Below are 22767 nucleotides of genomic sequence, written 5' to 3'. Positions count from 1 at the left end.
TTTGGCTCTTGAAAATTACTGCATTCCTTAAAGCTAACACAAGTAATTTGAAATGTTTTAACATTTGCCGTTGACAGTACTGAACTGACTGGCTTGAACTCTTCAAATAGCTATTTTTAATAAAATAAAAGCATGTCCAATTAAATTGTCATAATTGATGTATTTGTGTAGCAAATTTCAAAGAAAAGTCCGCGCTGCCTCTATTTAGGATTCATAGTTTACGCCAGAATGTAAAATTTCAATTAGAATATGTAAGTGCACAGGACTGCCAATTATTGAGCCATAGCCTCAATTTAAAAATACTGTGTATTTCATAATGCTGCTGTCAGTGTAAATACCCCTGATGTCATCAAATCTCCCTTTGAAGTGTCTCTCCAGATTCATGTTTTCATGACTTCCATATAGACCTTTTAAATTAAAATAAATCTGGAAAAGGGCAATAGCAGGGCTAATTAAAACTCAGGCAAACAAAAGCTTGTACTAATCTTTGCCACTGATATGTCACCATCCTTATAATCTTTTTTCAGCAGTTGCTGGTCTTAGATCTGCTCTTTCTCAACATCTTTAAAATTGTAGTCATCATGTTTTACACCTTGAAGAAATATATAGAATTTAGCGAGATAAAGCAATGTAGATTGTTCTGATTCAGTCTTTTAAAATGCAGGGTAACAAACTGGGGTTTTGTGTACTTAGCCCAATACAACTTGAAAAAAAGACATGAATATGATTCTGAACCAGCTCTCTGCTTACAATTTAGTTTTAATAGCTATGCAAACACTTATACTTCGAGTGTAAGACTAGAATAGACTGATGGCTTTTTTGCTTCCCTGATTACACCATTACTCTGGTCCTAGATCATCAGCCTTTCTGTCACATCTACCCAAAATGGGAAATGTAAATTGTTAGTTCAATCATCTCTGTTTGCTTCAGGTAGTGTTTTCTTAAACAAATAAAAAGGTCTGTCTGGTGGTTCTTCTCTCCTTCTCTGTTTCTATTCCTGTGTAGAGAAAATAAATTTTCATACTGCAAACAATTCTTTCCTATCAGCAACAAATTTCCCATTGCCACTTTCACTCTCCTTTCTCTCTTTTCTCTACCTTCCCCAGAATTTTACTTCTTTTGCTGTTATTTTGATTTTTACGCAAAAGGAGAAGATGATTTTGTTTAGCAGTTAGAATTTTTACTAATTCCTCCATTTCACTTGGATTAGAACATTATGAAATTTTAAGGCGACGGTAGCAAAACTGATTGTTCTCCAGTGCTGTGTCTCATTTAGCTTCACTACAGCTCCTTAAATGCAAAGCAGCTTTAGAGAAGATGTGGGTAGTTATCTGACCTTTTCTTAACCTCTGCATACACACATTTTTAACATACTTACAGCACCTTCCAAGCCATCTTACTTATTTTAAGTGATCTCTAGAGGCCCAAAGGTGGCAAGTCTTAGCCTCATCACACTTCTCATAATTGTCTATTCTGCTGTTCCACTGCTTTGGTAAAAATAAATGTTTTAATGCTCAGCACCCTTGAGTCATAAGTAGCTTTTTCTTTTCTAGTTCCCATCGTCTTCCTTGGAAGTCTATGGGTTAGTTTATTTGGCTGAAGGCAAAGCAGCGGGCTTCCAAAATGAGATATAATTCAGTTAGTGACTCCCAGGAGGGTGAGTTAATGTGAGGTACTCTGGAACAGATTAATACTCCAGGACAGAAGACACTAAGAAAAAATGAGACCAGGTATACTGTCCTGCCAGAAGAATAGTATTTCTCTTTTTGGGCCACTTAACAGTATAGACACTCTCTATATTTAATAAATTGAACATAATTTGTCAGCCCAATTGGATTTTAATTCGGAGATTCTCCAGTGGGTTCCAATTGCACAGGTTTTCGTTGCAAAGCGGTTGGCTCACTTGTGGCTTCTTCTGCTGTGCTTGTAGCCCTTAGTCTGGTCTTGAATGTCATCACATATAAGCTATAGTCTCCATACAGAATGCCAACACCTATCTGCACATTTCAATTATTAGATCAAAAATAGTGGAAGACTCAAGTCATACCCTTTAGTGGCCACAGCTGCCTTCAAGACAGTGATGATGTCAGGTAAATGTGTCTTCCAAATACCACAGAACTGATGTATCAGAGATCTGTGGTTTCTTTTAACAACAGCAGCTCACAGTTTACCACCTGGAATGGAAGGCTCCCCGTGTCATTCAGATGCTCAAGCTCCAGTAGGACCTGGATAAAACACTGTCCTTTCTTCCTCAGGTAGTCATGCCCTGGTTTTCTTGCTGTAGCGGCTTTGAGGAAAATCACAAGGGGAGGATTTCCTCCCAAGATCTCAAGGAGACCAGTTCAACTTGCAGTACCTTTTGGATTGTCCCCTCTCTTCCCCCTTTTCCCTCAGCTATCACTGGTCTACTGTCTCTCATCTTTATGGCTGTACTCACTTGTAAAATAATATGATGGCACAGCAGTGTGCTGTGGTGTTTTCATCACAGTTCCTTTCAACCCAGACTCTGTAGAAACTTTTTCTCGTGGACTCTTTCATAGCAGCATTTTTCTTGTGAGTTCTTTTTTCTTTCTTATGTTCTTGCTCAGATAGCTAGAATGGTGACCATCTCCTTGTTGATTGTTACTTGTAACATTGAGCTTGGCTTGAAGTAATCAGCCCATTCTTCTTTTCAATTATAAACGTTTTGAGCATTTAGAAATCCTCTTAAGTGGACTGATGCAGTTGGCAGTTCCTATGTATTGGAGTGTTCCACATAGTGGCAGATGCCCAAAACTTTTCTTGTGGCATTTGTCAGTTTGAGGAAAGTGTTATAACTTTTATCATCTACTTTTGCAAAATGAATCAAATTATTCCAGTTACCAGAAAGATAAAAATCTGCAGTCTGGAATATTCTTTGATCTGTCTTTTTTCTGGACATAAAACAAATGGAGAATTACCAACCCAGCTTGACAGACTGCTGCCTGTTGGTTGCATTTGCTGGGTGTGTTGGGTTTATTTTTCCTTACCGTGTGTTTCAAAATTAAACTGTTGGGGTTTTTTTATACAGTCTGCAGGCAACTCATCTTTCAGTCTGTTCTCATTGCAGTTCAGAATGAATGTAAATTAGATACAAATTAAATATATGTATGTGTGTCTATTTTTGTATGTAGATAGAAGATGTTATTCCTTCTGGGAAGTAATAATTTTGTACTTCAAATACACTTTAATAGACTTCAACATCATGTTTTTAATCCTTGCCTTGTTGTAATTTTTAAGATTTCTCAATCATAGTTTTTTTAAAAAAAACTAGTTTCAATAATCTTTTATTTTCACTGTTTTCAGTGCTTTTTCTTGCATCTGTTAATTGTTCTCACTAGCAAGACTAGTGGATGCATAATAGTTGCTATTTCTCATGTGCTAGCAATTTTGCCCATAATTCTGAATCCAGGATGGGACACAGGCAACAGTGGTCTGGAGTTTTGTTGTTTTGGGAATAGTTTGATTTTTGGTTTTGAGTGCGGTTTTTTCCTCTCATCCAGTTTTATTGTATGGATCTGATAGGCTGTACAACCTCCCCTTTTTAAATTTGTCTTTCTATTTGGGATTTGTTTATATTGGAATCTACTCTAGTATATTTCAGGAAAGAGTGAAAGCCTCATTAACTGAAGCAGTTGGGTTGAAATGGACCCTATTGTCTGATTTTATTTGCTTTTGTCTTCTAGTGAAAGAAAAATTAGGTAAATAACTTACATTTTCATGATTTGTCTACAATTAAAATGTTTGATTTTTGGAAAATGTGGTCAGCTTAAGGAATGTGCTGTCACATAATTAAAGAAATAAACCTCTACTTCTTTCTTAATGCATTAATTCTGTCTTCTGTCTTGCAAAGCAGCTAGAGTAGGCAGAGCCATCAATATGGAAAAGAATAATAGCCTGGATTTCTTTTCCCCTTCAGGCAATGCTACCAAATGCACATCTTCAGGACTTTCTTTGGATTGCAGGACCCTGAGCATGTTTTATATTTCTCATGGATGACTTCTTGTAGACACACAAACTGAGCACATAGACCTCATGAAGAGCTCTGTTTATATTATGACTGATGTTGTGCTGGTAGATTTATTGTCAACATAGTTTTATCATTCTAAGTAGTGGTACAGAAGTGTGAGGGAGCACATGTTTATAGCAGCATGTGCAGTCACAGTAAGAGAGCTAATGTGTGGGGTAGAGAGAGAGGGAGAATGAGACAGAGGAAAGGTGGGAAACTCAGTGAATGCCCTGTTCCAGTCATTCTAGATGTGCCACTATCATGAAACTGTGTAAACTCTGATGTGACCTACCTTGGATTTTTATGTTGTCTGAGCTATTGGAACTTGGCTCCATCTTGTAGAGTTTGAGGATACACTAGGATGAAGAACATAGAGGTATCACTTGACACCTGCCCTTGGATTGGGTCAAACTGGCTCCTGAGTTTTTACTTGGTGATAGGAAAGTTTAATAAATGCTAATTTCCTCCAAAAGAAATTCTTCCACTTGCTTTGGTCCTCCTTCTTGTGGTAGGGGAATCCATAAGGCATCTGCTGCTGCTTACTATTGCTCCTGACTCTAAAGTTTCTAGTTTAAGGCTGTGATAACACATGAATTCTATTACAGTGGTTCTATTTATGTGTCAATGTTTTTACATTGTTCTTAACCTGGGTTATAATGGAACATGGTATATCAGTGCAAACTTATGTTGGTCTATGTATGTGAGTTGAATATCGCCTCTATATTTTAAATGGTAAAAGTGTATGCTGACCTGGTCTGTAGTGCTTCTTATATCTGGTTCATTTTCTGCCCTGGTTCATAGAAAAAACATAGCTGGCTTCAGAGGTTAACAGTGATTATTGTCAGTGAGGCATCTTTACCTCTTCACTAAGAGTCACGTTTTCTTTATTTTCTGGGACAATTTCAATTAATACTTTCTTGAAAGGAGTAAATTTGAAAGAGATATTTTTGTCCAGGTTCTCTGAGGGTTCAGGCAGAATGCTATCTGCCAGTTGCACTCAGGCCTTGTTGGAGGTTTTTTTCTTACCAGTAGCAGCTAGAGTAGTATATTTCAAATGAGAAAGAATGCAGAGGGTAGTGTGGCATAGAAGGTTAGAGTCTTTTTTTGGTTTTTTTTTGGTGGTCATTCATCACCCCAGGTCAAAGCCCAAAATAATCTGAGCTAGAAAGGTGTAGACCTGGATGAAGAAGAGAGAGAGAGAGAGAGAGATAGATAGATAGATAGTTAAGATGGTTTGAGAGCGTTACCTTGTGATTTGATGAATTAAAGCATACTTTCATGCTTCAGATTTCTGCTTTTGCTTTTTTTTTTTTTAAAGGTACTTATATGTCACATTAAAAATTAGACATATTAAAGTAGTTTAGTTTCTGAAGTAATGAATAGCAGCAATGCGTACATACATGCTACTTATGTGTACACTGTGTATACCACTTGTTTTAGTCTTGCTCTTTGGTAGTGGTTTGCAAACCAATAAGAAAGGAGAAAAAGCAAACAACCCAGGAACATGAACTGAAAATATGTCTTGCATCACACATCATGGGGTAATGTAGGAGATTTAAAAAACAAAGAAAGAGCCAGCCACCAAACACAAAGAAAATTTGGATTTTCTAGGAGTCAGATTTGGGGGGAAGTGCTGAGAAGGAGGAAAAAAGCCAGGAAAGCATAGGGCCAGAGAGTAGGTAAGAAGCAGTGAAGTGGAAAGAGCAGACCATGGGCTTAAGCAGGTTATTGATGCCAGATTTTTTTGGGTTAGTTTGACTTGTTCATACCCTGCCCCTTCAGTTGGGTACTACCATCCCTGTGATATGCCAGTTCCTCAGCTTTTCCTGTTGATTAAAACAAACAGCTCTCAGCAGCAGGCAATGCTCATTGGCTTCTAATGCCCTGCTACAGCCTGTGAACAGGATGATGGGGTTCATCCTTTTACGTAGTCCAAGTGAGATTTGACAAGGATCATCTGCAAGAGTCATGCAGGTAGGCAGGGGAAAGTCATGTGGAAGGAGGAAAATATGTAGGAGACATATTGAGGTAAAAAGTGAGAGAGCTTAGAAAGGTAATAAAATGGAGACCTTGCTCTATCTTTCATATATGTGGAGACAGAGATTTACAAAGGTGAGAAAGATGTAAACTCATCAAAGTTTGAGGCACTGAACAAATCATCTGCTGTGTGTTACTGGGAATTTAAAGTGAAATTTTGAACAAGAAAAAGCCACCAAGAGACAAGGAAGGAAATAGCTCTTAATGGTCAAACATAAAGAATTATAAAAAGAGCTGATGAAAAATAGTGCAACTTCTTTGTTGTGCAGTCTCCCAATGAATTTATATTGCTTGGGTTTGGAAGTATTATTTAAGGGGCATTCTTGATTTTATTCCTTCAACCAAACACAGTGCAAAGGATCTACTGCTGTCAAGGAGCGTCAAAAAGACCATTCAAGAACAGTCTTTTTCAGTGAGTAGATTTTAAGCAGCCTCAAGGTCTCTGTACCCGTCTCTGAGGCTCTGCAGTTACTTATATGGAATATTTGAAAGGATTATTTTAAACTTACTCTCTTTCTTTTTTATGTGTGTAGAACCTAGAACAGTACTCTAATAGCATCTTGCAGTGCAGCACTGTGTTCTGAAAAAAATCCCTGTTTCCCTTCTTAACAAATGCCAACTTTTAGGACCTAAGAATTTGCTGTCTTGTCATTTTTACTTCCCTTTTAGGTTTCCCTATATGCTTTGCCAAATTTGCCCTTATGTGAAATGATGTTTAAAACTTTCAGAGAGCCTACAGAAGACCTAGATACTAATGGCCAGGGGAATGCTTTAAGGAGTAGGGACAAAAAAGTAAGAGGAGAAGGATTGCTTCTTGAGGTGTTTGTGTTTCAAAACTGTCCCCTTGTATGAAAGATGTAGAAGTTTGTTTACCTCTTGAAGCATCTTTGAACACTGACATGCTTACTTCCAGCACCTGCATTTCTCAGGTTATGGTTGCTTCCTGTTACTAGCTGCTCTGTGATTATATGTTACATACCTCATTAAGTCTCACTACTTTCCTTCTCTTCACAGCTGCAAATCAAAAAGAGCCCTTGACTCCTACATTTAAAGTGAAAGAGGAGCCAAAGGATGAAGAGGCTGCAAGTTCAGCCTTATCTCAGTCCAGCTATGTGTTCAGCCAGGAATCTGAAGTCTCAGCTCCAAACATCTCTGAAGAGAAACTCAAGCCACAGGAAGCACAGGCAAATGTGATGAGGCAGGACATGTCAGTCAAGGCAGCATCTGAGCTCCTCATGAAACTCTCAGGTAGATATTTAATTTAATAATATTCAACTTATTTTTTTTTTTTAATACTAGCAGGATTAATTAATTCTAGCCGTGCAGAAGTGCTTGGCTTCAGTGGCAAGTGAAAGAACAATTGAAAAGTTCTGTCTACACAGGTTCATATACATAAGACATCTCAGTTTGATCTGTTGCCATAGTATCTAATTATCTCTGCTCTGGTTTTCAAATTTAAGACTGTGTGATAAGTCAAAAGAAATGGTTCTGTAAAGCTTTTAGATGATGTCATTTTTAAAATGTACCAAAACACGTTGATACCTATTTATTCATGTGTCACTTTGTTAAGATCACACGAATGTATGTCTTTATTGAACAATACCCAGTATAGCTTTATAAATGATGATTTTTAAAGCCTTTTATTATCTCTGACAATATCTTCTTCTCAAACTTGTCATATATACTTAAAAAAAAAAGTAAACAGAGACAACTTTCTGCTGTGAGGGAAATCATCTGAACTTTGCCTTAGTGTGAAGCATCCTTCTGCCAGACAGGTAGATGGTATGCATGTGTATACACATACATAGTGGTCCTCCTGGAGGAAGTCAAAGAAAAATCTGTATGCTGTGAATTATGCTTTGTCTAATGGTCAGAATCAAGTTTTAACTTGAAGGGAAAGAAAAGGATTTAATTCTCCATGCTGGAAACATGTTAAGTGAATGACAAAAAAGCATTGAACTTCTAATAGACCAGTTTTTAGGACTGAGATGTGAAAGTCAGTCGGAGAGACTGGATTTGCACATAGAATCATAGAATGGTAGGGTTGGAAGGGACATTTAGAGATCATCTAGTCCAACCCCTCTGCAGAAGCAGGTCAATCTAGACCAGATCACATAAACTGGATAGGTTAGTTTTTAAGTCTTCTCCAAAACTGCTCAAGACTTAATTTTTTTAAATATATCAAAGTCACGGAAGCAGTTCTAGTGGAAATTTTACAAGTTTGGTAACTTCTGAGGTCCTTGCAAAACCTATCTGAAATTACTTGGCTTGTGCCTGAAAGAGTTTGACTAGGATTTCCCCCATAAATTCTAACATGTAATTAAGACACTGCTGTTCATATCTGCATACTTTAATTTGCAGAAGAATTTGAATAATTGATTTGCAAATCTTCTGTGTTAATGGTGCAAAAAGTGTTTCACAGGTCCAAAAGTTGTTCAGAGCAGAAGTTCCTGAATTTTTCACAGACCTTCAAATATGAAAGATTTGGTTATTGATATGGTGCACTGTTGCTACTGGTAACTGGTTCAAATGTAGTGTTCTGGTAACAAAAGTTCACGGCCTAATGAAAGTTAACCTCTTATGTTATTTTTCTTGGTGCGTGTGCATTTATATCACTATTTCCATGAAGAAAGAGGTCTGTAATTTAATGATTTGTCAAGTACTTCAGAGATACTAGGGTTCTTGATTGTAAATCTTTAATTCAGCACTAGCAGGCTATGTTTAAATGGGTTTATTACAGAACATTGTATTAGAATGTGCTTTAAAAATCTGTTTGTATGAGTGAAACTTGGCATGTTTAAAATATTAGTCAAGTCTTTAGTTGCTTCTTTTGGGAACATCCAGTCTTTAAAAGCTGTAGTAAGAAATACAGTAGTTTAACATTTCTCTTATGATCTCAGAGTGATTGAGCAGTTTTGCATGATAGTGGTTGTTTTGGTTGATCAGTAGATTAGAAGGTAAAGAATTACTCCAGGATTTACTGACGTTATTGCTGCAGTTGGTATTCCTGAATCAGCCAGTGGGTGGGGTCGTACCAAGTTTGTCATATACAGTTTTCAATTTCCACTTCTCTGAATTGTCATCTAAGACAAAAGCTGTAACGGAGGAAAACACTAAGTTACAGTTTAGTGTAGGAAAAATATAAGAGGATATCAAAGATGAATAGCCTTTTTAGGGTTTTGAGGTGTTTTTTAAAAAATATTATTCCATTTTTGGTGATTTAGAACTCAAACAATGAAGTTGCTTCTTCAGAAAAAAGGGAATAAGACAAACTTCCTCCTTTTCCCAGGTACTGGAAGGAGATTTTAAAAAAATGGGGGAAAAATGAGTATGTATTAGATTTCATATATTATATAATTGGATTTAAGTCAGATCCTTCTGGGCTGTCTATATTCTTGGTAAAACCTGAATGGATTACACCCTTGTTTTGTTATTTTCACTTTATTCTGTGTACTACTAATTACCAAAAGTTGCATTGCATACCGATTCAGCAAGGGATTTTGATGTATTTTTCATTCTGCATTCCTGACGCACAAATTTCTGTTATCCCCCGAGCAGTTGCAGCTTCATGGGAGCCTCTTGGGATTTAGGCATTAGACTTTATTGTCTCCTTTCATGGGAAGTATTCCCTGGCTTCTGTTTTTCACTGGGAAATCTCTTTTCCTACACAGAGACACTATGTTGCTAGCTCTTAGCTGAGTTTGTACAGTGTAGTGGAAAGCCTTTCCAGCTCTGGAGCCTAGTTTGGACTGGTGCACAATGTAAGAAAGACTTAATGTATATCACCAACCCCTATAATGGAGGGGCTTGTCAGCCACTCAGAAACTACTCTAAATCTAGGAAAAGTTAGAAGAATAAGCATATTTTGCTGTAGCAGAACATTAGCAGAACATTTACTAGCTGCCATTGTAGATGTACAGAAACATGGAAAATCACACACAGCTGTCTATTTTACTTCTGCTACACAAACCTTTCTCTTTTCTCATTGAGCTAAAAAGCTGTCAGGACATTTATGTGCTTCTAGCAGCATGCAACCTCTGTTTGAGATTGGGCTTTTACCCTGCATATTACTTTGGTGGAGTTGAACCTTATCTGGAGGTGCTATGCCCTGTTATGCCAGCTTTTTCTCCACTCTGTTCCACTTTGGTTCAGATCTTTCCCCTCACAAACTTGACACCTGGTCACTTGACACCTGGTCACCTAGTTGTGCCAAAGGATTATTCAAGCTAAGATGGCTAATGCCTCTTGCACATATCTAGTTAGAATCCATTTCCATACAGATAGTCAGAACTTCCTAACAACTGGTCTACTACTTAAAAATAAATGAAATACTGATTTTGAAGAAATTATCTAAAGGCAGGTTAATGGGCAAAGTGCAAGACTCGGTGCAGACTTTCAACCTACAGCTTACAGAAGAACGTGAAATGCCTACTATGATTTATACAATTGTACAAAGGTCAGCTGCGAATTTTGTCTATTAAGAAGTCTTGACTGAGATTAGATCCAATGGTAAGCAAGTGGATTTGAAGAGATAGTGGAGTGGCACCGTCTCTGTTTGGAAGGATGCCAAGAAATGGAAGTAATGCATTTCAAATACACCTGAACCAGTTTTCACATTCTTACCACTTCTCTTTCATGGAAAAGCTAATTTATTTCTCAAAATGTTTCTTCAAGTGGTGCACCCAGTGATCACTGGTCAGTTTTATACTATCAGTCTTGTAAGTTGAAAGGTAGGTCTCAGAGGAAACTGAAATTTAAAATAAATGTTTACACTTACATGATAGAGTCTAAAAACTCATTTTCTGATTAAATAATCATACTGCTAATATGTTTGAGCACTTGTTGTCTTTCAGAAGCCAACAGTGTTTTGCCTTCTTGTCCAAAAATGAATTCATAGCTGGAGGTGTATAAAATCTATTCCAAGTACTAGCAATTTTACCCTGATGCTTTGAACTGTGGCATTAGCGTGTCCTCTTCTTTCCTAGAAATGTTGTCTGAATAACAGACAACAGTCTTTATTTCAGTTATATTTTATTTGTCAAATATAGTCATTTTGCATTTCAGTAGTAACTCAGATTGTTTTTCTCCTCTCTGTTTTTTCAGTGAATTGGTTCTCCATGTATTGCACGTAGGTTTGTTGTCACTAGCAATTGCAGGACCCCTGCACTATTTAGTTCCTTTGGATTTTTTATACTTCAGTCCTCAGGTCAAACAGTACTTCTTGAAACACACCAATTCCACAGCATCAACAGTGTGTCATAATTTGGGGTTATCAGCAGATGGAATTAGTGCATATTTACTTTTTGTGCCAAGGTCGTGAAGTAAAATGTTGCATATGATCGATTCTAAAAGCATTTTTGGTCAACTCCATTTATTGTTGTCTATTTATATGACAATTCTTATCTCAGCACAACTGGTTATTGTGGGGTTTTTGGTTTTCCTTTTTTCGGTTAGGTCTTTATCTACTTGAAAAATGTTTATGTTCATTTCCTATTTTGAGCCTCATAGTTTTTTGGACACTTTATCTTTCATTTAACTGAAATGACATGTTCTATTCAGAAAGAGGGAGAAAAGGAAAAAAGAATGGTAGTACATTACTAGCATAAGACAAAGGCTAGAACATCTCAGTTGTATTCCCATTGGAAAAAATGGCAGATTGTGAGTTAGAGCACAATGAGGTGAAAGACTATTTGAGACTATAGCTCAGTCACAACAGGACAGGCTTCCAGAGGAACTAAATAGCATCAGATTAAAAAGTTTACTAACTAGGGGAGTGCTATCTAGGCACGTGTGGCTGGACAGCTTTTGTCAGGTTTGCCTCATTTTAAGTCTTGGGTAGCTTTATGCTTGGCGTCAGCAAAGTGGATTGATAACAAAAATGAGTTCATGGCTAGTAAGTTTTTACTCTTAGCTGTCAAAAATTCTTTCCAGGTTTAGTGAGTTGCATTGGCAATCTTTTGCATACATTTTGGTTTATTGTTACCATGGTGAAGAAAAATCTCATTACTGTGTTCTTTGGGTGAAGTGGAGGACAGAGAAACTACTCTTACTATATATTTTTCATAATGTTTTCCATAACTTCATGGACTGTTCTGGGAAGCACTTGTGTGGAGCTAGGATGCTGTCTTTGGAGACAGCTGTTGTCAGGACCTCCTAAGAGTCTCCTAGACTGCAAGTGAGCTTTCATCACTGCTTAGAGAGCCTTGATAATGGACAGAGGAGGGAAAATACAGGAAAGTCTTTTGTTCCTTGGTCTCTAAAGAGCTCATTAGAAGGTTTTGGGCAGCAGCAGGTGCTTCTGTGGAAGCCCAGAAAAGTAAGCAGGGAAGTGTATGACCCAAAATAAGACTGTCTCTTGATGGATAATAGATGGCAAGCCATGGCAAGTCATATCACCAGGTTAAATCTTGCTACTTGCCAAGTGTGTTTTGTTTGGGATGGGAATCTTTGTGCTTTTTTTTTTTAACCAACAGAAATGTGAAATTGGTTATGAATGATTAAACTGTGCTTTTTTTACAGTATAGAAAAAGATACAAATTTCTAGGTAGCCTGATTTATTATTCCAATGTGTTAACTTCCAAAGGTTTTTTTTTTCCTCAAGGTTTTGAGACTCTCTTGATAATGCTGTGCTACATGAAGTTTGTATGTTCACATTCAGTTTAATAAGCTTTTCTATGACATCTACATAATAACATAATCCCAAAAGAACTCAGCTACTAATGAATTCTTACGTATTGACGGGTTTTGCCATGTTTCCTGGCAACATTAATGTCTAAACTGCAAAGCAGGAGAAATGTGAAAAAATACTACCCATTGACAGGAAGATAAAAGTATAGAATGGGTTGTGTGGAAGTCTGCAAACTCTATGGTTTTTTTCTCCTATAACATTTTTAAAACCCACAAAACAACAAAAATCACATACACACAAAAAAGTGCCTTGTAACAGACCTTAGCTTTTAGTTCAGTAGATTCCATGTTATAATTTAAAGTTACTGTAATTCATAATCTTCCTTTTTTCATGTCAGAGTAACCTTGATGTTTAATGAAAACTGTACTAATTTGAAAGATGAGATAATTTGGAATCATAAGAAATCACAATGTCTCTGGTTCAAGTGTGGCCCTTTTGGTGTTATTTTATTGCCACTAAAGAGTTTAAACAAACCTGCTGATTGAGAATTGGGCAGTGAGGAACCTCATGAGATTCAACAAGGACAAGTGCAGAGACGTGCGTCTGGAGAGGAACAACCCCATGCACCAGTACAGGCTGGGGATTGACCTGCAGGAGAGCAGCTCTGCAGAGAGAGACCTGGGAGTCCTGGCGATAATAAACTAAGTATGAGCAATGTGCTCTCATGGCCAAGAAAGCCAATGGCATCCTGGGATGCATCAAGAAAGGGTGTAACCAGCAGGTCAAGGGAGGTTCTCCTTCCCCTCTAGTCTGCCCTGGGGAGGCCTCATCTGGAGTCCTGTGTCCAGTTCTTGGCTCCCCAGTTCAAGAGGGACAGAGAACTCCTGGAGAGAGCCCAGCACAGGGCCACCAAGATGATCAGGAGACTGGAACATCTTTCGTAAGAGGAAAGGCTGCGGGACCTGAGACTGTTCAACCTGGAGAAAAGGAAACTGAGGGGCAACCTTATTAATGCTTACAAGTGTTTGAAAGGTGTATGTCAAGAGGATGGGGCAACATTTTTTCTGTAGTGTCCAGTGATAGGACTAGGGGTAATGGACAAAAGCTGGAATACGAAAAGTTCCGCTTAAACATAAGGAAAAACTATTTTACTGTGAGGATGAGGGAGCCCTGGCACAGGCTGCTGAGGGAGGGTGTGGAGTTTCCTTCCTTGGAGGTTTTCAGCACCCACCTGGATGTGTTCCTCTGTGACCTGTTCTAAGTGGACTGGCTTTGGCAGGGGGATTGGACTAGATGATCTTTAGAGGTCCCTTCCAATCCTTACCATTCTGTGATTCTGTGATCTTTTGCTTTACTGCTGTTCCCCGATGTTCAGCCAAGTGGGAGTGGGCATAGAGCTATGGAAAGCGGGTATGTAATTTTTTTTTCAAACTGTCAGGGGATTGTGGACCCACAGTATTTAGAGAAAGGCCTTCTGCAATCACCTTTGGCTTTGGAGAGACCTCTTGTAAACACAGCAGCATTGGAGTAAGGTACCTCTGCAAAGGTACAAGTTGCTGTGGAAATGCCAGACCAGAATGCATAGATCAGAATATGTTGTAAAATAATAGTTCACTGCATATGTAGACTTTTTACCAAATTCTTCTTGATCTGTGTTTGGAGGAGTTGGCTGTGTTCTGCCAGTAGGATTTTTCAGGTAAGCACCATAATCCTACTGTGTAAATGGAAGGACCAGGAGATGTGTATTATTAACTCAAATTAGTCAATTGCTTGAATTTGTTGTCTTTTTTTTTATTGGGGGGGGGGGGGCAGTTAGGGCTTGCATCTTTGTGAAACTCAGACTGCAGTTGCAAAATTCTGTAATATTAGAGTTCAGAGGTTCCACTTGAACAAATATGAGCCATATATAATGACTTTTTTTTTAGTGTAGGATGCTGTTACATTGATTCAAGGCCTGTTGACGTTGTCTTGTATAAAACAGCAGTTTGGAAAAGAAACCCTAGCAAAATAAAGCATCAAGCGCAGTGCCGTAGGGAATGTTAGATATTACTTGTTTTGTCTTGATAGCAGAACGTTTAGGGGTCAGCAACTCTTCCCTACCTGTGAGGCTTTATTTAAGTTGTTTTAGGGCATGTTTGTTTCTAGCAAATCAGAACAATTAGCTTAACAAATTGCCTGATTCTCCATACTGAAAGCTTTTGAAGTCAGGACAAGTTGACCCACTAGTTACCCCTGTCTGCCTGATTGTCAAAACAAGTACATGAGTCCAAATTATGAGACATATAAAGTTGATTTCTAAAGCTGATGGGCATTTCAGCAAACATGAGCAACTTAGAATATTTTTCTGGATGAGATTTTAAATAAAATGATGAGAAAAACATTAATGATTTAACAAGGATTCATTTGATTTCAGCAATGGAAAGTCACTGGATTTTTGCTGATACATTGCTGTTGTATCAGCAGAAGCCATATTTACTACATGACTTCCTCAAATGATCACAAACCTAATCTTCTCTTACAGTGGGAGGGACTTTGCTCCCCTAGTCCCTGTCGTGTGGTCCATCCACTTGAGAGGTGTGGGAAGAGAGTTTGCCAGTCAATACTGAGGCAAAAATGTTGTTGAGTATCTCAGTCTTCTCCTCATGCAGTCTTATTCATTGGGGAGGCAGGGGTGGGTGGTGTGTCCACTTATTTTGACCTTCATTTTCTGGCTAACATACCTCTGCTTATTATTCTTTGCATCCCTTGTCCAGTTCAGCTCCAGATGTGCCTTGGCCTTCCTGACCCTATCCCTACACAACTGGACAATATTCCTCTACTCTTCCCAGGATCCTTGTCTCTCTGCATTTCCTTCTTGCCCTTCAGTTTGACCAGGAGGTCTCCACTCATCCATGCTGGTCTCCTGCCTTCCTATTCTGACTACTTACACCTGGGAACTGAGAGCTCTGTGCTCTATGGGAAGTGTTCTTAAAGATCTGCTGCCTCTCTTCTGCTCCGTGTCCCTGAGGGGCCTACTGACTAACTCCTTGAAGAGCTGAAACTTGGCTTTCCTAAAATTTGGGGTCCTGACTTGTCTCTTTGCCTGACCCGTATCCCTCAGGCCTGCAAACTCCACCAGTGCTTGATCACTGCAGCCCAGGCTGCCTCCAGTCTTGGTGTCACCCATTGGCTCACTTGCGTTGGTGACCATCAGGCCCAGGATCACATTCCCTCTGGCAGGGCTGTCTAGCACCTGGCTTCAGAAGTTGTATTTTATGCATTCCAGGAGTCTCCTGTTTTGCCTGCAGCTCACCATGCTACTTTTCCAGCAGATATCAAGGTGGCTGAAGTCCCCAGGACAAGGGCCTGAGAGTATGATGACTTCTGTAGTTGGAGTAAGAAGGCTTCACCCTTGATTCAGCAGCCTGTAGTAGACAGGAACCACAAGGTTCCCTTTCTTGCCTCGGTCTCTATTACCAATAAGCTTTCAACCTGCTCATGGCCATTCTTCAGAGACAGCTCTTCACACTGTTCGTTTCTTTATGTAGACAGCAACCTCTCCACCGCTTCTTCCCTGTTTGTCCTTTCCGAACAGCCTGTAACCCTCAACATCCACACTCCAGTCAGGGGATTTGTCCTGCCAGGTTTCAATAATGGTAACTAGATCATAGCTTTCTAGCAGCACAGTGGCTTCCAGCTCCTGTTTTTTGCCCGTACTGTATGCATTGGTGTAGAGGCACTGCACTTGGGTTGTCGGATGTGTCACCTTCTTAGAAGAACTTCTCTTAGTTCCTTTGAGGTATTTCACTCGTGTTTCCCTCTTGGCTTCTGTTACCTCAGGAACCCTTGGCTTATCTCTGTAAGACTTAGTGTGCTCCAGTGTGTGCAGCATAGCTCAGAGCAACAGGCTGAGAGCCCTTACTAGTACCAAGTCCCTCTGACCTTTGCATGTCATCACACAGCTTGTTTACAGACAAATCTGGTATTCTCCTCCCCTTCCAAGTCTAGTTTGAAGCTCTGTCAATAAGCCCCCTAGCTCTTGAGCAAAGACCTTCTTCCCCCTTTGAGAAAGGTGAATTCCATCTGATGCCATGTAGACCATCCCACTATAAAAAAACCCAGAACTGTGGCAATGACACCAGCCATGTATTGATAGACTGGGTTTGGCTGCTTTTTCCAGTGTCACTGCCAGCAACTGGAAGGAGAGAGTTAAAAATAACCTGTACTTGAGATTCCCTTACCTACCATCCCAAGGTTCTGAAGTCCTTTTTAATCAAAAAGTACACATTGCAGCTCCTCCACACACGGAAGAGCAATGATAGGTAGTAGTCCAAGGACCATACTGGCTAGCAAGTTTCTTAGTGATGTCCTTAATCCAGGCCCCAGGGAGGCAGCAGACTTCCCTAAGAGGAGAGTCTGTCTAGGACATTGAACCTTCCGTTCCCCTGAGAAGGGAGCTGTCTGCAACTATAACCTGTCTTTTCTTCCTCGTGAAGGTAGTCATGATGCCACCTTCTGATGGGGCCTGTCTGACCTTGGCAACACCTGCTAAGTGGCCTCCCACATCTGGAGCATCATACCTGTTGTACAGAGATACCTGGGAAGGCAAGGTGGGCATTTGCCTGCTGCCCCAAGTGTGGACTTGCCTCCATTCACTCCATTCCTTTTAAGCTACTGCCTCTAGTCTGGTGGGGGTAGGATTCTGGGTTTTTTTCTGGTGACTGTTGCTGTTTCTGTCTCAGGGAGGGCAGAGCTTGGTTCCACCAGTGTCTCTTTCTCAGATTCCCTGATGTTCCTTGACCTTTCTACTTCCTGCATGTAGAATACTGTATAAGTTTTGGGCTCCACTGTTCAAAAAGGTTGTTGAAAGGGGTAATGGGATAAAGCTGGAACACAAAAAGTTCCATTTAAATATCAGAAAAAACTATTTCACTGTTGAGATGAGAGAGCAGTGGCACAGGCTGCCCAGGGAGGGTGTGGAGTCTCCATCCTTGGAGGTCTTCAAGACCCGCCTGGACATGTTCCTGTGCGACCTGATCTAGGTGGAACTGCTTCTGCAGGGGGGTTGGTCTAGGTGATCTCTAAGGGTCCCTTCCAACCCTACCATTCTATGATTCTATGAATTGGTAGAGGGTCTAGAGAAAGACAGCAGACCTGATTAAGGGTCTAGGACCAATGACCTACAAGTAGGGAACTGGGCCTATTCAGCTTGGAAGAGAGGGACTAAAGGCAGATGCAATCTCAGCCTGCAACTACTCAAAGGAAACTTGGAAGAGCAGTAGGGTCAAACTTTTCTCTAGTGGCAGATGGTAAAAGAAGGGACAGCAGCCACTAGCTGCAGCTTGTAAGATTCAGAGTGGACGTTAAGAAAAATTTTCTCATGCAACACTGGAACAAGCGTTACCCAAGGATGCCATAGCTTCTGCTGCTTGGAGGATTTGAAAAGCTACTAGATAAACCTGCAGCTGATCTGATGTAGTGGTGGTGATTCATGGAATAATTTAGTTTGGAGGGTATCTCCAGGTTATCTAATCCAAAGTCTTGCTCGAAGTAAAATCAACAAGACCAAACTGCTGAGGGTGTTACTAAGTTTTGAACGTGTCCAAAGATGGAGAGCCCTAGCCTTTCTCAGCATTGTGTGCCAGTATTTCACCATCCTGACAGTGGATTTTTTTTCTGTATACCTAAACAGAATTTCCCTTTTTCCAATGTGTGTGTTGACTCATAATATCACTGTGCGTTTCTGAGAGAAGTCTAACTGTAGCTTCTCTTTCCCTTTATACCTTAGAGAGTTGTCAACAGCAATAAAGTGTCCCTTTAGCATTGTTTTCATAAGGCTGAACAAACTCATCTCTCTCAGCTGTTTTCCTCTTACGTCTCACAGCAGTCCCCTGGCTATCTTGGTAGCCTTCCACTGAACCTGCTCCAGGATGTCAGTGTCTGTCTTGTACTAGGAAGCCCCAAATGGGGTGCAGTCTCATAAGTGCAGAGTAGAGAGTGAGAATCTCATCCATGTACCTGATGGCTACAGGTTTGATAATACAGCCCAGAATGTGGTTGGCCTTGATTGCCATAAGGGCCACGTTGCTTGCTTGTGCCCAGCTTGTGTGTGATTGTGATAGCTTGAGTAAGCTCCTTCTAAAACTTGACAGTCTCTGTCCTAGGCTGTAGAGAGGCAATGTTATGCAATAGTTTTCTCATATTTTGTTAAGCTGTTTCCATATCACAAAGTTAACAGCAGAAAAAGGTGCATTAGGTGATTTAGTTCATCTTTTGCTGGATGAGCAATGTTCATCGCTGTGCTGTTGTTCTGATCTTCATCCAGGTTAGTTTTGAATGAATAACAGAGCATGTTTAGGAATTGATGGTTTGGATACGTTAAAGCTACTTGAGTCTTTATCCCCCACTGACTTTTTGCTAGGAATTATATGTCTATATTTGTGCAAAAAATCTGGCATGAAGAGGATGATGCTCATGTAGTAATTCTGTATTCTGATATACTGCAGTTTATTTAACCTAGCCCATCTACTCAAGGAGAAATGCAAAAGTGGAAAAAAGCCAAAGCTATAATGATTTTAATAATTAGAACCATGAGCTTTTTCATTGTACTAGTCCTTGACTTGAAAAACTTCAGCTGCACTGAAGTGACTACATGAGATACCTATGTAAGGAAATAAGGGGTATCACTTTACTCCACAAATGAACAGTCTGTCACACAGAAGGGAAAATAATCTTCAAGAAGTTACAGCTTGACTGCCAGTATGGAGAAATGGGTATGGACAGAACCTTCATTACAGCCTTTCACCAGCACAAGATCTAGCACAGCTGGGTTGTATGCTTGTGACTGCCACTCTTGGGACAGACGGTGTTTCCCTTTTTGTTGGCTCTGTAGAGATGTTCCTTTGGTCTTCTGTGTGCATTTGATTTTGGGATTTGATGTATGACAGGATTCATACTTGACTTGGACATTCTGTCAGATCAAAAGGGCACAACAGGGAAGATAAAGGTCAAAGGAAATGATCAAATATGTAAATTTAGTTAGGACAGTTTGAGTGCTAGTGGATTGTGAGGGAGAGAAGGTCATTGGTGTTGCTTGACTCTGCCTTAGTTGGGGTCATATCAGTGTGTCTGATTCAAAAGCATTTGCAGGACAGGGAATTAAACTGTGTGATGCAGGAACAGAAATAGAAAGAATATTTTAAAAGCAGAAGGATCAGCAAAGGTCAGCTTGACTCTGCACCTAAATTTGGCAGCTGGGTACAGAGCTTGGTCTGTCAGACATCTGAAGAACTCATTTGTTTGCGGAGTTACCTGAGCTTTTGATTGATGGTGTTACCTGATGTGTTCCTTTGCCATTCTGTGTTCACTTTCAGAGCACCACATGCTATTTTTATGCTTTTCCACACAGGTGCAGTGTTCTGTGGTTGTATAATAAGAGGCTAATGGAAACTTAAAATTTTTTAAAAAAATCTGCTTAACAGGACAAAAAAGGCTTTAAATGATATTTCCACTTTGCCATTCAATTGAGAATCACTCTGAAAACTTTCCAACTGAAATGTATCTGGTGGCTCCTAGATGGTAAAGATTTTTAACAATATTTACATGTTTCTTTTAAAGGTCAAGAAACATTGTAAGAAAAGATTGAAAGCACTTCATGTAAATTGTTCCTGGAACATATCCAAGTGCATTTTATCTCCCAGCTTTGATTTTTTTTTTTAATCTTTTTTTTTTTAAGAGCTGTAGGCAGCAAAGACCCTTTTTCTGCACTTAAGAACAACAAGAGTATGAGGAGAGGGAGAAAGCAGGGGGATGAAAAACGTCTTGATGTCACACATCAGTTTAATTTTAGGTGGAACATGTATGCCTTCATGATAAAGGGATTCTGTTCATCTTTGGCTAGAGACTACAAGATGACACCAGCCAGATGATTGGCTTGAGGATGTTATCAGGGATGACTGTGTTTTGCTTCTCAGATTCACTGTAATATTGGATAATTGAGAACAAAAGTCTTGGTGGTGAAACACTAACACTTGGAATAAAATCCATGAGGTGACACAGTCATATGTGAGTTAGAGAAGAGGGAAAAAAACAGAGAAAGCAGCCACAGAGTAAGTTATCAAGTGACGTTAGTGGATTCACTCCTCTCATTTTTTTCTCTCTGACCCAAAGTTAGTAGAAAATACTGTTTGTGTTTGGACTTTCTCTTATGAACTAGTATTCATTTATTTCTTTTTAATATCAGAGCCTTACAAGTAGTAAAGTTTGACAGATCACAAGGAAACTTTCATGTGAGGAAAATCACTGTGGAGTGTCCTCTTCTGATGCTTTGAGGATGGCCAGCCCATCTGCACCAGCAAGCACACTGGCTCATGATCACATCCCCCTAGTCTGTACAAGGGCCAGACTGCTCTCTCAGATCCTAAATTCCCTTAGCATCTAAGTTCCCTGCTTTTCTGACTCCATCTTCTGCAGTGTTCCTCTCCCTTCCCTCTACCACAGCTCTTTTGCAGGGTGCTAGATTTGCCTTTTCCTCCGTTGGCTCATGCAGTCTGAGCAATTCAAACTCACGCTTTCCGTTGACTCCAGCTGTGGAGGTTATGTAAGCAATAACGTAGGGCATGTGCTAATCGTGAGTAAATAGAAGCAGATTTTCCTTAAGGTTTTCACTATCTTGCCTATTACCAGAAGTATGTGTACAGGTTTAGCCAAAATTAATAAATCCATGTGCATTTTTTTTTGTTAGAATGGTTCCCTACCTGGATGTCCCTTCTGGTATTTAACTGTATTCATGCATTTATTGATTTTCTTAATCCTCTCAGACATTTTGCCTGTCAGGCTGCCCATTTCCAGAATGTCTGATCAGCATCCAGCCAGCAGAAGCAACAAATAGTTGGGCAGTTCTGCCATGCCACCAGTGTCCTTTCAGGACCACTTGGAATGAAAATAATTGTTAAAAACTCATCGTCTTTCTCTGAAACTAAATTAAGAATGGATTCTATAGGTCTTCAGCTTCTCTTTTCACAGCAGAAAGTCTGAATCAAAAGGGCTGTATAGGTATTTGGGGAGTGGTAGGCAGATTACCTTGGAGTGTTGATTTTGAGATTATCTATACGTGTTACAAAACCAAGCTTAGGAAAAGCATGAGCCCCAGAATACTCCTGTTGTCTTGAAAGCATATGCAAGTATAACAAACCAGTTCTTCATATAGTTATCTGGAATTTTCCTTGAGGTTTGATCCTCTGCCCCTATCCCCATACTGGTACTTCTGGCTGTCTGTGCTGGCACTTCTGCTGATAAAGAGTAATTTAGAGTTTGTAAGAGATCTTCATTGCCCACCTTTGGAGAGCTGATGTATAGTTGCAACTTCATTTAATAAATAAAAACAAGGCTTCACTGACTGGTGTGTGATCATCCAGTATTCAGAAGAAGTGCTATAACTCTCATACTTACAAACATGCCACTGTTTTCTGCACTCTAGTTTAAAAGATTATTTTCAACAGGTTGCTTTCTATTTATAACTCCCAGAAGAATATTGTAGCAGTAGCTGCTTGCTTCCCTTACCATTTGCAGTGACAGGGTGTACAAATGATAACTTTGTAATTGTGATTCCCGCTTTGAGCACTCTGAGAAATTGTAGCCTAATTAAATAATTGCTGTGGTTGTTTATTTTTCTAAATACATATTTGCAGCTGAGAGTTACAAGGAAACGCAGATGGTGAAGATCAAGGAAGAACCAATGGAAGTTGATATTCATGATTCGCAGGCTTCAGTGTCACCCAGCCAACCCAGCCAAAATGTGGGATACAGCACTTTATTAGGGCGAGATATTAGCGAACACACACAGAAGGCACCGGAAGGTCGTGTGCTCCCAGAAAGAAATCTATTCAGCCAAGATATATCAGTGAAGATGGCATCAGAGCTGCTCTTCCAGTTATCAGGTAAAAGCAGTGGGAATAGTCAATTGTTGAATTTAAAGAACAAAAAGAGATTGTATATAACCATTTAAGGTGTTGTGAAAGAGTGAGATTGCTAAGGCATAATAATAATAGAAGTTAGATCCCTTCTGCCCTCACATTTGGAACACAAAAGCCATGCT

General features: G+C 39.6%; 1 protein-coding gene across 4 annotated transcripts in view; it reads left to right on the top strand.

The window, feature by feature from the left end:
* ZNF827 (zinc finger protein 827) overlaps positions 1-22767 on the top strand; it is a 113502-nt gene that overhangs the window by 51352 nt on the left and 39383 nt on the right. For all 4 annotated transcript variants that reach the window (XR_009818506.1, XR_009818505.1, XM_061993766.1 and 1 more), the window contains exons 5-6: positions 7079-7312; positions 22361-22609. Coding sequence is in view for 2 of the 4 variants with exons in the window: in XM_061993766.1 (XP_061849750.1) it covers positions 7079-7312; positions 22361-22609 (483 nt within the window). In the remaining 2 variants the exon portion in view is untranslated. The remainder of the gene's footprint in view (positions 1-7078; positions 7313-22360; positions 22610-22767) is intronic.

The sequence above is a fragment of the Colius striatus genome, chromosome 3, assembly GCF_028858725.1.
Source record: "Colius striatus isolate bColStr4 chromosome 3, bColStr4.1.hap1, whole genome shotgun sequence".
Taxonomy (NCBI): Eukaryota; Metazoa; Chordata; class Aves; order Coliiformes; family Coliidae; genus Colius; species Colius striatus.
Note: the sequence above shows the minus strand (reverse complement) of the source record. Positions and strands in the feature narration are given on the sequence as shown.